This window comes from Vollenhovia emeryi, unplaced genomic scaffold (genome assembly GCF_000949405.1).
Source record: "Vollenhovia emeryi isolate VEMERY1.0 unplaced genomic scaffold, V.emery_V1.0 DF939205.1, whole genome shotgun sequence".
NCBI classification, from domain to species: Eukaryota; Metazoa; Arthropoda; class Insecta; order Hymenoptera; family Formicidae; genus Vollenhovia; species Vollenhovia emeryi.
In genome coordinates this window covers 134,440-148,655 of record NW_011967161.1, presented here as the reverse complement: position 1 = coordinate 148,655, position 14,216 = coordinate 134,440, and the positions used below count along the sequence as shown (strand labels likewise).

Below are 14,216 nucleotides of genomic sequence, written 5' to 3'. Positions count from 1 at the left end.
TTAAAGGTTCAACATAGGGCCAAAATTTCGACTCGGGTTATTATTTATATTTAAGATTATGATGCAGGTTTTAGCGACAACCGTTTTTTCTCAATGTGAAAATTAAGAAGAATATTTTTGGCACTTAAGTTTTTTACAATCTGTGTTTCTTTTAACCGCGGCGAATTGTAATTCACTGATGCCTTATGCAAATCGGAAATTTTATATATGTCACCATTCCTGAGCAGGAATTTCAAGTTAATGTTATATCTGGATTTTTATTGGCTTCCACCCCACGGGAATAAACTAAGAACAGAGGCGGAGCGCGAGAATAGAACTCGTTTATGCCAAGCGGAGCTTATCGCTATAATAATACAGGAGGCACCCCGGTTGGCCTTTCGCACTCTCTGCGCATCGCATATTTCCAGAACCAGATTTCTGGACGTCCAAGGTTGTACTGAAAACAACCGTCTCTTCTGGACATTGTCGTTGTTTACGCGACACGCTGAGAGAGAAACGCAGTCGTCCGTGGCTACTTTTAGCCCCCTACGGCCTTTTTTTCGGCTCCGCCATTAATATCGCTTCGTGAAGCGATAACCCAAGAATGCAGCCTAGGCTCCAGACGTGCAATTTGGCGATTCTCGCCGGCGATTTAATTACTGAAAAAGTTAATTGCATTGTACTGTAAAATGCATCGATCTCTAAATCTCCGACAATATTCAGATACCTGATTACTTATGTTGCTTGTTTTCATAGTGAAGATATTATACTAATTTTCTTCGAGGAAGAGAATAATAGAAAAATATAATGACAGAATAATGCACTTAATGCATTCTTGTATCTCACGCACACGCACATTTTTATTTTTATTTCTATTTCTTAGACCAATAGTATTCTTTTCACAACATAATATTTTATTTCTTTTTCTGTATAATGTAAATGATGTTAGTGTTAATCGATTTATCTAGATATCTGAATAAGTTTTCGGAATATTCGTATGTATCATTGCATAGATATTCGTACATATGTCATTTCTTTGCTCTAATAATGCGTCGCTGCACATATCCGTGCGCGAAAGCTATAATCTCTCGCAAGATAGACTGTATTTCCGAAATTTATCATAAAACGTCGGACAACTTTTCTGACCGCTGTAAGGAAAATTGATATGGCCGATTTGATTGAAAGTCAGTCGGTCGGATTTATGTAATTAATAACATTTAGACGGTGCTGTGACCAGGAGTAATAGCTCCCTGGCGTTATGAAAGGTACGGGCGACATTCTCGATTTGAAATCTTTTTATTTTCGTCCGGCTTGCCGGTGGTGCGCGGGCGATTGCGATTTGATCGATCGTTACCAGTTGGCCGCGTTGCATGCGATTAAACGGAATTTAATCTTCACGCACCATTTCCATTATTATAGATGAAGTCATCAATTAAAATTCTCTCGAGTGCGGAATTGCGCAAATAACAATACCATGAATAACAGTGTCGTTAGTGTAATTTGCAATATTTTAAGACTGTGTTTGCATTTCATTTGCATTCAGTACAAGTAGGTCGAAGTGTTATTACAACTATCTCGTAATTGTTAACGCTTCTTTTTATGAACACTTATTTATTGGTTTTCCGGTGATAAAGCACTGTTTATACGTGGTGTGCATTAGCACTAAATGTGCAACATTGAAACTATATCGTTAATTCGCGCACCTCCACCCTAGCGGAAAAAATTCTATAAATAATTACAAAAAAATTGACTTAAAATAGAAATGTGTAGAAATTTTTATATCTTCGTTGAAAGATTTGTTTTTTTAATAAAAATATCTACGAAATAATACCACAAATTACAATGTTCTCAAATCAAGAAATTATTGCAAGTAGTATTTCATGAAAATGTACAATTTTGTAAAAATTAGTACAAAACTTTACTAGTTTTAAAAATTTGAGAAGCAACAAAATCTTAAAGAATTAAAACATCTGCTCACTTGTAGAATATTAAATACAAAAACTAACAAAAGTGTTCCAATTCTAGCATTTTCATGTTGATTTTTCTAACACCTTTTAAATTTACGTAGAATTTCTTAGATTCGGGCAGTATATTTGTTTTTGCAGAGTTTTGTAGAATTATTTCCGACGGGGGCAATTAGGCACCAATTATAAAATAAATTTATTGCAACGTTGTTGCAGCGCTAATTGAATAACTTTTGACTTGCAGTTATCTCACCGCTGTCTCGAAAGTGGATACGTAAAATCGATTTGAGCTATCGATCGAAGATCATGTTTCATTCGCTTTTACTTTCTACGGAGTTCACCCTGGGGGCACTCGGACTCTCGCTCTCTTTCGTAGAGAATTAATAGATCGATTATGCCAGCAATTAAGTCTTGTTTGTCGACGAAACGACTCGAGCCACAATCGACGATCTACTAATTCTTCATTCCATCGAAAAGAGGGCAGCAGAAAGTTCTTAATTTCAATTTTATTTTGTATCTCGATCTTGTATTTACCCAAGAAATTTCTATCTATTTTTAAACCGAAAAAAGAACAGTTTAGTTTCCTAATTAAATATTCTTGAATACAAATTGAGTATTTCTCTTGAATAAAATATTTCGCATATCAACATGGCTGTGAAGTAACTTGTTGACGATTAAGAAATGCTTTCTACCATATTTTCGGTGAAGATTAATATAAAGATGATGTCACAGCTTTCGAATGTTGATAAATGAATAAGATGATAATATCGGAGCTCGTGCTGCCGCGAGAAAATCGTCTCGAAGATATCCGTATTTATTTTGAACCACCTAAAGAGAAATATTCTTTTCATTTAATAATTTTGGGCGACCAACGTCGATACAATTAAACAAGAATAAAATAAAAAGTGCATTCTCTTTTTCATGCATTATGTAAACCTATGAACATTATGTCATTTTAAAAGTCTATTTTTAATATTTTAATTATATTGATTTGTGAAGTTTTCTGATAATTCCAGAGCTTGAGACATAAATTTTATTAGCTTGTATATAAAATTGCCTTTCGATTTTAGCTCAAGTATAAAATTGTTTTCATAAGATGCACATTAGAATAAAATAAGATAAGTAAAGTAGAGCGAAGCTGCTATCTCGGTCGGTTACAGAAAAAAATCAGATAACAAATTTTCAAGACAGAGATTTACAATTTTCACGATAATTCCATGGGGCCTTTTTGGGGCCTTTTGGCTTTTTGTCTTGAAAATTTTTCTTTAACTGAGCGAAATAGCCCCGCTCTATGCCACATAAATATTCACTAAATGATAATAATCATCGCTCAGCTGAGATTCATAGTAGCAGATAATGAAATCGCATTTAAATATCGACGGGGAAAGATTTCGCCCCGAGCCACGATCGACGTCGCGAAAGGTCGACCACTGACCGACCTTCCGAATGTCTGTTATCCCGTGCCTCTGTCTCCGACTTCTGCGTTTTTCTCTCGTCTAAAAGCCGAGGAAACTTCTCGTTCCGGGACCCCGGCTCCTTTCACGCATTCCTCCCGCGACTCGCAAAGACGCAAATATAGTCGTTGGATTGGACGAAGGTCGAATTATCATCGCGAACAACTGCGAAGGCCGGTCTTCACAGGCATTAAAATCGCCCGCGCCTCGGCGCCTCTCGATCGAGTGAAGTGCAAGTTTGCTTTCACTTCGGAAGCCGGACGATGACGCACGGCCATCGAAATGAAAAAAATAGGGTGTGTTCTTCCATTTTCGAACCGGTTTAACGATTACCTTTTTGATAATTAAACCAATATTCACAAATCACAGATTCTCCCAAGAGCAAAGCAGACGAATTCCTCAATTTCTTTTTAGAAACACGTATCTCATCGTACTCGAGGGAGAATATAAAAAGACAATCAATAATTTTCAAAACGACCATAATCAAAGCTGAACCAAACGCTTCAGAGCGAGAGGTGAAGGTGTACTTAACAAGTTATTTTTTTATTAAGATATTATATCTGCAACGTCTAATAATTTAGAGAGATTTCAAAGAAGAAGGAGAGTTAGCTAAGCCGCGACAAGACACGCACACGTTCGCAGGGCAATTTGTACGGCTGGGACCAAAAGCGACGCGGCTAAGTTCCGCCGCCGTTACGCGTCCAGTTTTCCAATTTAAGGCGCGATTTTTTTCGCGGCTACCAAATTGCCCCGCGTCGATCCGTCGAGGAGCGGACGAGAGGATTGTTACGACCTCCCGGTCGATTTTGCAATCGAATTGCCACACGCGCTCGCTCCTTCTTTGCGGCGTGCAGCGGCTTAAAGCGGGGCGCATTGCGAGTGCAACTCGCCCAAGGGGGGTCCGGGGTGGCTGGAAGGAAGGAGGTGGGACCCCTCCTTCCTTCCAGCATATCGGGAGGAAACCGGCGGTCGTTCCCAGGTATTCGATATGCGCATAGATCGTGCCCTCAAATGATCTCTTCCATGCAGCTCGCGCCTCGAGATACATTCGATTTGCGCGTAGATCCTGAGAAGTTGCACCGCTCCGCTGCAACATTAATCTACTATCGCTGCGAGGAATGCGGTAAGAGGTTCTATTACCAGCACCTTCTAGATTACGATGATATCCTTTCCAGAATTATTACGTCGCGGAAAGCGAGCGAATTAATACCGCGGTGCACGATCCGTTTTCTGTTCGATGTTTCACGCTCGAACGTAAATGGTGCATTCGTGCGCACGCGGAGGAAGAAACACCGGAAGGTATAGCTTCGTACGGCAATTTCTTTCATAAAATGTGTAACTTTTCCATATGGAATATATGCGGCTTGTACCTATAGTAAATGTATAAATTCAATTACAACGTAACATGATTTCGAAAAATTGCACAATGGGAAATTTAACGTCACAATAAATTAATTGTAGCTAATTGTAAGTAACTGTGTCCACGACGCTAGAACTTGGTCCAAGTTCTAGCCCCGAGAAATGTGTAGCCAATCAACTTGCAGCTTTTATGGCATAGCTGCAAGTTGACTGGCTACACATCTTTCAAAACTGGAACTTGGACCAAGTTCTAGCATCGTGGACACGGGCCTTCAGCGTGGTGGCGGATATTCTTCGAATATCGCGAAGAAATCGGAAAACACGACAGGCGTTTCACGCCAAGTGTGTATTTTTCGTCAAAGTTGCTCTTCTTCGTGAAAGTCTAAAAATACAGAACGCGCGTATCGTAATCCCCCAAGACGTCCGTTGTGCGGAATAGCCGCAGCAACTGTACACCTCACGCACACGTCGAGGTGAGATTACAAATTCTACTTTCGCTGTTTAAAATTTGAACGGGAGTTAGTTAAAATTACCGGTAGCGCCGCTTTTATCGCTGTACTCGTAATACTTGATATTCCAACTTGCAACGTAATAATCGCACAGTGCGACCATAAAGAAAAGTCGGCCAAAAATCGAAATAAACCGCAGGTATATTTAGAACAAAAAGACGGACGAATTAATTAACGAGAATGTAATAATATGCATTCGTATTACGTAATGTCATCTTTCACTTTCTATCTTTACACTCGAAGAGCCGCCGTTTTTGTTCCACTCCCCCGGAATATGCCCCGCGCGGCGTCATTCGGAAAGAACAAAACTCAAAACTTCCAAGCCTAATTTTTCTTGAAGATAACATCGTTACTTTCTTTCTGGTTCGAACGCATCAGTTGCGCCGATTAGAATAAGATTAGGAGTCGCGCTCGCAGAGGATATTCCTTTCTCTCCCCCTCGTCACCTTTCCATTCCTTAACTCACTTTCGTGCTCATTAACGCCGCGGACTCGTTGAAAGCGTGACTAGTGAGATGCAAAGAGTTGAAGAAAAAAAAATAAGAAGAAGAAGAAGGAGCGAGAGTGCCTACGCCTACGGACGTGCCCATAGATCTGCACGTCTCGTTCAAGTTCTCAAGGTTTCTTTTCCACGCCGTTCGCGTTTGTAATCGCGTTTTGATACCGCGGGGCGAATATGCAAGTCAAATGTTTCCCTCGCCTGCGCGTTACCCAACGCGCGCGAATGTAGATCTTTCCCTCTGGAATTCGATCTCAGCCTCCGACGCGCGACTTTTACCTCGCCTCATCGAGCCGCAACCAAAACGGATTGCGCGTGGAATCAATGCGGGACAGAACCGCGATCGCGTATCAGGCACGATCTCTCATTAACGGTTGATGCAATTTCGATCGCTCGCTCGGAAATCGGTCCATCGCGCGCGTTCCGGTAACACACTCAGAACAGAAGGACTGCGGGAAGAATCCGCGCGGGTAACGAGCTGGTAATTACGCGGATTCAAGCGAAATGCGAGTTCCTCGCTCGCGGTGACTCGGTGGTTTCCAAATAAACATTATTTTCTCGCGGGATCTTGAAACGGCTGGGCGCAGGCATCGCCGTTCGTGTTTGATTCGCAGATAACATACATCTCGCGCAGGAAAGTCCGTACTTCCCGCCTAGGCGTAGTCCTTGTGTTACTTTTCCGTGAGCGCATCCGTCATCAGCGTCGTGTTTGAAGTTTCCACAATACTTCATTCCAAGATTCTATTCTAGCGAACGCTAGAAATCACGCAACGAGCACGCGAAATATCGCCAATCGAGATCTACGCGAAAAAATGGTGACGAGGTAAAATTTATCCCCTTTCGGAATCCGTTAAAAAGACACGACTGGTTTTTGAAGTCCGGAGCGTTTAGAGCAACATTTTCATGACGAAATTATGAGACAAGAAATCTTTCATTCTTTCTATTACTAGATTTTTTGTTCGATTTGAAGATAATTTTAGAGAAGATTAATGAGATTTTGTGGTCGTAACAGTGGATGCGAAAGAGAGGATTGCTCTTACAACTGTATGTTTTTTTCTCGATGATCGCGAGAACTATCGAAAGCCAAAAAATATCACTGCCTTCGCCGAGAATGTTGCTGTCAATAAACAAATACCGATTGATCAAGAATGGAAGATTATAACGACTTATTGCGACAAAGGCGTAGTCCAGTTCCTCTGCCCAAGTATAATTCTTGTTCTCATCACCCAGTGACTTAGTTCCAGTCTGGTTAGTCATTTAAAAAGAATTATGATCGTTATTTTCCGAAAGAACGAGTCTTTTCCAAATACAATTCATTAAAGAAAATAAATTGCCACACGTTGCGTTCTATTTCTATTTGTAGTAATAAAATGAAAAATTTCTTCCCGTACAATCTTAACATTTTCACCGCCTAACGTGACATTTCGGCTGGTATTTAAACAGGTTTCAGAGAAATCACAAAGTACTTTCGGAATAAATTTTCTGCAGACGTGTGGAATTAATGAAGTAGTTTCTAATCTAATAACGTAAAATTAAAAATTGTTTCTTCGTACAGTTCATTCAATACATTAGTGTTATTGTGATTGAGTATCCGTAGCGGTGACGCCCTAACGTCCTGTTGTTTCAAAAGATCAGACATCTCAATGATCCCCGAGTATCAGTCACGTAGGGAGATCGCGAAGAAATTGTTTAACGGCTCGACTTCTCCGATTCCGGGGTGAGACTCTTACCCAGTCCATGTCAATCGCTTGGTCTAATCCCCCGGTGATTTAATTGCGGTCTTCAGTCAGGAGATCCTCAGCTTGTACACATCGCGCGTCAGATACATCCGCTTAAAGTGCACGGGCCCACAGCGGCGAAATTGCGATCGCCGTTGCACTCGCGACCTTGTATCTGTACGACGACACTGAAGGACAACGCGGCGCTATTGGTACCTGCGGGACCAGGCGCGAGCACCGTTCTCCAGGACGATGAGCGTACGACTGGCCCGGTCTGTCTAGCGATCGCGCCGTTACAAGCTCAGCGAAGGTGGATGGAAGGCGCACTGTTACTTTCATGGGTCGTCTCTCATACCGCCAGCACCTTCGTGGGACACACCACCAACCGATGGTTTGGACCCCACCAACCGGAACCGCCAGGCGCGTTTCCAGTCCTTCGTGATGCCGGGCCCATGCAAGATCCCCGGCGCGACGCAGTGGTGGAGGTGAAAGGAAGACATTTCCTCGCCGGCCGTGTCTTCGTCGGTACCGGTTCGCTTCTGTTCGCTGGACATGTAATTACATCCTATAGGTGCGAACATTGCTGTCGAACGAGCAACTTTGGATATATAATTATTTATTATTTAAGTCCTCGATCTATATAATTAGAATATTTTGAATAAAACGACTTATAATACATATAGAGGAAAGTCCCCTGTTATGAGATAGGCTCCTAATATGAGATAGCGGGGGTTTCTGTTAAATCAACAGGCGTCGTTTAGTGATTCTATTATGAATTTATTATCATTGGAGCGAAGTCTGTTTAGCGGAAAATTCATTGTTAGATTCTATAATCGTTGGGTAAAAAGATTTGCGATTGAATTTGGGTGTTGAAAACCTGCTATCTCGTATCAGAAACTTGTCTCATAATAGAGGATTTTCCTCTATACGTGTATGTATGTTGAATTTAAGTTATCTTAAGATATTTTTCAAAAAATTGTATATAATAAAAATTGAAAAATTAAAAATACCTCTCCAGATAAGTTAACGTGCTAAGTTCATGAATAAATAAATAATTCGTAAAATCTTTGAAGTTTGTTGTATGATACTTAAAAAAATGGCAATAAACTAAAAATTTATTTGTTTGATGATACACGATATTATATTTATTATACATACCCTAAGAAACAACGTATAGACACAGCTGTAATAATTGAGATTTAAATATTATATAAAAAATGTTTTATATACGTACAATATAAAGACAAAATCCTGTTGCACGTACGTATGTATATAAAATGGTTTTAAAGAATTGTATTAAAAGATACGTTGAATCTAAATTTATTAATTATTATATTGCGATCTATATTTGATTTGACACGATGAAAAATCTGGATTTCTTTTTGTTCAGCAATTTTGACAGAAAAACTTGGCTAAAATCTCTGCAATCTCCTTTAGACTTGACTGATTCTTGTTTTCAGGAATGTGAAGTTAAGAAAAGATCTGAAAAGATTGTCGAAGTAAATTGAAAAGCACTCAAGGCCTGTGTCCACGATGCTAGAACTTGGATCAACTTCTAGAATCGTGGACACAGGCCTTTAGACCAGGGAACTTTTTGAGTACCATTATTTAATACATCGCATCAATGGTAACTAGATCTGTTCCTTGGAAAAATAAGAAAAAACGTCACATTTAAGGAGATTCTAAAGTGATAGTAATTACTGACATTGTTTTCCCTAAAGATAATTTGAATTGGCTTTATAGATCTGCAAAATTTTTTGCACAATTAAAATATACACAAAAATGAAGAGAGAAACGGGGTTAACTTTATGTCAAAGATGAAACAAGACTTTTTTTACACGTTTATATATAAAATATATAACTCTATGTATATATGTATAATAATATAATAACTAATGATTATTTGCGACTCTTTCTACTACATTTCAAATTAACGTTCAAGTAAAATCACGCGATGTGATAAAAATGTGGCACTCCCGTCGTGTCTTCGATTACCATTTAAACGTGATACGAAGATTAATGTCGCGTAATAAAAATACTTTCAACTTTCAATTGACCAACCTGAATATCTGGTCAATGTAAAAAGAAATTGATATAAATTGTATACGGATATTTAAGACGCGTCACTTATTAATTTTTCGGCAAGAAAAATAACTGCTAGGACTAGACCAGGATTCGAACCTTGCCGGGCAAATGCTCTTCCGACTGAGCTATCCAGGCCCGCACTCGAAATCTTTCTTGCTTACCTACCTTAATATGTAATGTGTATTAAATAATTTGCGAGTTATTTTTTAAATAACATGTATTTGAATAATTTTGAAAATAATTTAGAAATTATATTTTTGAGCCGAATTTAATTCGAGACCAACGCTTTCGGGATCTAATTTGGATTTCTTAAAGCTTTTCGTCGAATTATCTGAAAATAAATAAAAGAGAACCATTAAAATATCATGTGATTTTCTATTATATTGTATTGTACACCAATCAGTACGAATTAAGCTATTATGTTATAGCATAGTGGGTATAAAAAAATTAATTACCTTGGTAAAAGCGTTTTACAGTACGTTTCCTAATGTCCTCAATATCTTCCTCCATCTGTGCCCACTCAAGTACTAATCTTCGACCGTACAAGTGAGTACTTTGACACAGTGCTGTAAATGCTTTCTGTAAAAGTGCAAATTAAAATCAGTACAACAATAATCTAATGCAGTCCTCAGTCTTGATCCTTCTTAAGTATTATAATTTTTTATGTTAGATTAATCAAATTGAATTAAATTCTTCAGATACAAGAAATTATTACCTTTGCATCTGCTTTAGTATAGTATTCGACGAAGGCGAATCCTCTATGCTTCTCAATTCCGACCAGTTTCTTTGGCAATCGTACGGCCTTCAACTCACCATATGACCTGCAAAATTATAACAACTTAATGCATTGTTTTGATCATGTAAAAATATCTCGATAAAAATATATATGATATATACGTACTTGAACAATTCCGTCACTTCCTGGGCAGTTGCTTGGAAGGGTATATTTCGTACTACAATTTTAGTGCCCGTTTGTTCGGTGATGTTAGACTTCTTTCTCGTTGTTTTAACGTCGGACCTAGAAAGTCTCACAGTTATAAAAAGAATTCTGTTTTTCCAAGACAAGATAGGTAAAAAAAATAACGTACATTAGTGTCCTCTCAGATCGTTTCAATTCTATGCTCTTTCCATCGAGTACTGACATTTGCAACGTTTTTAATGCACGGTCTGCGTCGAGTTTCCTTTTAAACCTTATAAATCCATATCCCATGGATAATTTTTCAGCAGGATTTTCTGGATTCTTTTTTGTTGCTATTGTAACATAATGGAGAGGACCGCATTTACCGAAGTACTGCAAGCGTAAAGTTATATTATAATAAAGGAAACAACAATGATCGCAAATATAACAATTTTTAATAACTACTTACATCTTTCAACTGTTCTTCCGTAGTTGAGAAATTTATATTCTTCACAAAAAGCGTTGTATCTGGTTCGGGCGGTTCGTCATCTTCCTTTTTACGCGTATTATTCTCATTTTCTTTAGATTTGCTTATCGTTACTTTACCTTTAACTTCTTCCGAATCTGCTGATTCTTTTGTACTCGTATTACTTTTAGTTAACTTAGTCTTAGCGGGCGTAGTGAAACTATTATCTGGCGCCCATTCCAGATACAATGGTAGATACTTATATTTTGTATAAGCTAATGCACGGAAAGCCTTGCGGGCTTCAGACGGCTCCAGAAATTCGATCAGTGCTGTTATACCCGCCGGTGGCATTACGATACGCGCGAGCTCTCCATGCTTGGCAAACATTTCTCGTAGTTCGCTCGGTTTTGTCTGAGCTGGTAAATTCTTCGCTAAGATTATGGTGGTTGATCTCTTCTTTGGCGTTTCATTAAAAGCGTCCAAGCACACGCCGTTCTCCTCCAAAAAAGCCCTTGTATCTTGAGCCAGTTGGGTTTCTCCTAACGCCAGCTTGACCGCGGCGCTCATTCCATTCGATCCGTCTTCCAGTAACTTCTCCTTCGACGTGTTGTAGCGGCTCGCGATAGCGTCTGCCACGGCGTTCTGTCCGAGAAACAGCGTATTCCAATTATGTGACGAGCCCGCAGTTGCCTTTGTTTGCAGTTCTTTCTTTTCTTTGTAAGTTAAATTTTCAGTATCGATCTGCTCCGGGGAGGCTTTTGCCTTTCCGGGAAGGATGTGTAACATTCTACCATCCAGTACAGAACCGTCCAGTTCACTGTAAGCTTTTACAGCATGCTCCGGCATCAGGAACGTTACTGTGCCAAATCCTTTTAGCCTTCTAGTCATTCTATCTACAGGTAAATCGACTTCCGACAGAGGACCAAATTTTTCAAATAGTTTTCTGATGTCATCCTCCGTAGTTGTATACGTCAGATTTCTGATAAACATTTTTCCAGATTCTGCTATACTCTCTTCGTTTTTTAAGGCTTCCTGTTGCTTCTTCCACTTAATATTGGTATTGTTACACGAGTTCGTGTTAGACTCTACTGCCTCTTTTCGCTCGTATTTGGATACAAATATCTGTTTTCCATCTACGTAAATGAAGAAGACATTTGAAAATGTATATAAAATATCATACATTGCACTTTATATCATATTCAATTGTGTTTTTACCTAGGAAACTCTTATTTTTCATAAGAGCCTTCTTCATGGCTTGCTCCGTTTTGAACCCTACATAAGCTATACCTTTAATCTTGGGCGGGACTCGTATAGATTTCGGCTTTATGGGACGGAATAATTGTTTAATGTGCTTCTTCACGTGTGTGTACGCAAGTCCACGCACTTTCACAGTGTAGAACGTTAACGGACCATACTTGGATGCATCTTTCGTTAGAGACTTTATTTTACTCTGACGTAACCATTCAGGTTCGTCTTTTCCACTTGAGAGTGTTACTCTTTCTAGAATAGTACATACATATTATATCTTCTCCAATTATCTTCTAACTTCGTAGCGAATGTAAATTGCATTATCCAAGATAAAATTTATTTTAAAAATAGTATAACATTATGCAATGTTTGCGAAACGTCGGCACCGCACTGCAAACGGACGCGGCAACCATCCGGAAGCCATTACGACTGAAGTGTAACGTTAATCAGAATTCTTAGATTCTTTCATAAAAAAATCTTGTGATTACAATGGCCCTTAAATCCATTCGGAGTTCTACAGATTTAAATCAATTTCATGGATGGGAAAGTTTTAATCGAGGGGTAAACCGCTGGCTATAATCATGTACACCAATGCCTACTAATACCCACTGGGCATTACTTTATCTTTATAATGCCCTAGCGAGGCCTAATGCCCCCAAAAATGCCTAGTAATGCCCAGTAATGCCAATCTGTACAACATAATGCCCTCAGTCGTTTACGCTTCGGTTTTAATAAAACTTATTTTACTGTAAAAGATGGCATTCAATATTTAAACAAGATCAACGTTGCTTAATAAAACATACTTTATAAAAAGTAGAAAGGCAACAAGACAGTATCTTTTCTTTTCCCTCACCTGCATCTTTCTTAGATTCATCTTCCTCATCCGCAGACTCGTCATCAGATCCCTCGGTGGCTTCCTCTTTCAATGGCACATCAATGTCGTTCTTCCAAACTGCCTTTGCATCCTTACTAGTGTGTGTTTCAAGGAACTCCATAAATAAAGGATCATCCTTGTGCTAAATCCAACACAATTGAAGATAATTTCATAAACAATTTTCTCTCAATAGAAAGAATACAAAAATTTAATGATTAAAAAGACTAGAAAAGATTTTAATATACCTTCTCGAGTGCTTTCTTCATTTCATCCTTCTCCTTTTTATTCGCCTTTTTCTTCTTCGTGTCGCTTTTCTTCTTAGTTTCCCCTGTATCGTTCTTTCCTGCCGAATCTGTCGGTCTTTCTTCCTCTGACTTGCTGTCAGATGTCTTAGCTTTATTATAAGAACTATCGATTGCATACTTGCTCCACGATCTTGGCTTTGAGGGATCACCTAAAATATCACACACAAAATGACGTTTATAAAACTGCTAGATTTTGATAACATAACATGCTTTATGATTATTATTATTTATAGTTATACATACCTAAGTTTGCACAGGGCTCAACAGATATTTTACAAGTATCGATGCATGTTTGATCAAAATAGGATTGCGCTAGTTGCGCTTGTTCCTCCGTTTTGTAGCCGATGAATGCAAATCGTCGAAACTTTCCATCTTTCGTGTACTTCAGTTGTACATCAGTCACAATACCCTTTTGACTGAATAATTCTTTCAATCTGGCATCTGTGACCTGTAAAGAATATATAATACATATATATACATGTTGTATATTATGTTAAATAAAATGATATGAGATTATTTCATTGCACGTACACTTTTTGGTAAATTTTTCACTATTAAACGGGACATGTTTGTGGTGATCGCGGCGTAGAGCCGATGTTCAAATATAAAACTTGTACAACCAGAATAATCCAGGCACAATTTTAATGCTGAACAAGAAGACAACGCACGAATACACGTGAAACACGAGATTATTAAAGGTTATGTTCCTTGAGCACGTGGGCGCGTTTTTGATTGGTGGAACCATGGTCGTACGCAGGTCTGGAGACTCCAGTGGTGGGGGAAGGTCACTAAAGGCCTGTGTCCACGATGCTAGAACTTGGACCAAGTTCTAGTTTCGAGAAATCTATAACCAATCAAT

General features: G+C 38.9%; 1 protein-coding gene across 1 annotated transcript; it reads right to left on the bottom strand.

Moving 5' to 3' along the window:
- Positions 1-8,603: 8,603 nt before the first annotated feature.
- LOC105561539 (probable RNA-binding protein 19) lies at positions 8,604-14,168 on the bottom strand. The gene is made up of 11 exons (XM_012011603.1): positions 13,889-14,168; positions 13,601-13,805; positions 13,298-13,506; positions 13,032-13,194; positions 12,146-12,430; positions 10,934-12,063; positions 10,655-10,857; positions 10,468-10,584; positions 10,282-10,387; positions 10,022-10,145; positions 8,604-9,897 (listed from the first exon to the last, which is right to left on the bottom strand). The coding sequence occupies exons 1-11, from the start codon at positions 13,922-13,924 to the stop codon at positions 9,809-9,811; spliced, it is 2,667 nt and encodes an 888-aa protein (XP_011866993.1). The 5' UTR covers positions 13,925-14,168; the 3' UTR covers positions 8,604-9,808.
- Between the last annotated feature and the right edge of the window lie 48 nt (positions 14,169-14,216).

What these genes read in the sequence shown, in the direction of transcription:
- LOC105561539 (XM_012011603.1), bottom strand. Translation starts at nt 13,924, where the DNA reads ATGTCCCGTTTAATAGTGAAAAATTTACCAAAAAGT. An exon ending in TGAAGAAAGCACTCGAGAAG is followed by an intron (nt 13,195 to 13,297) that starts GTATATTAAAAT and finishes TGTTGGATTTAG; the next exon opens with CACAAGGATGATCCTTTATT. An exon ending in GAAAAATAAGAGTTTCCTAG is followed by an intron (nt 12,064 to 12,145) that starts GTAAAAACACAA and finishes TCATTTACGTAG; the next exon opens with ATGGAAAACAGATATTTGTA.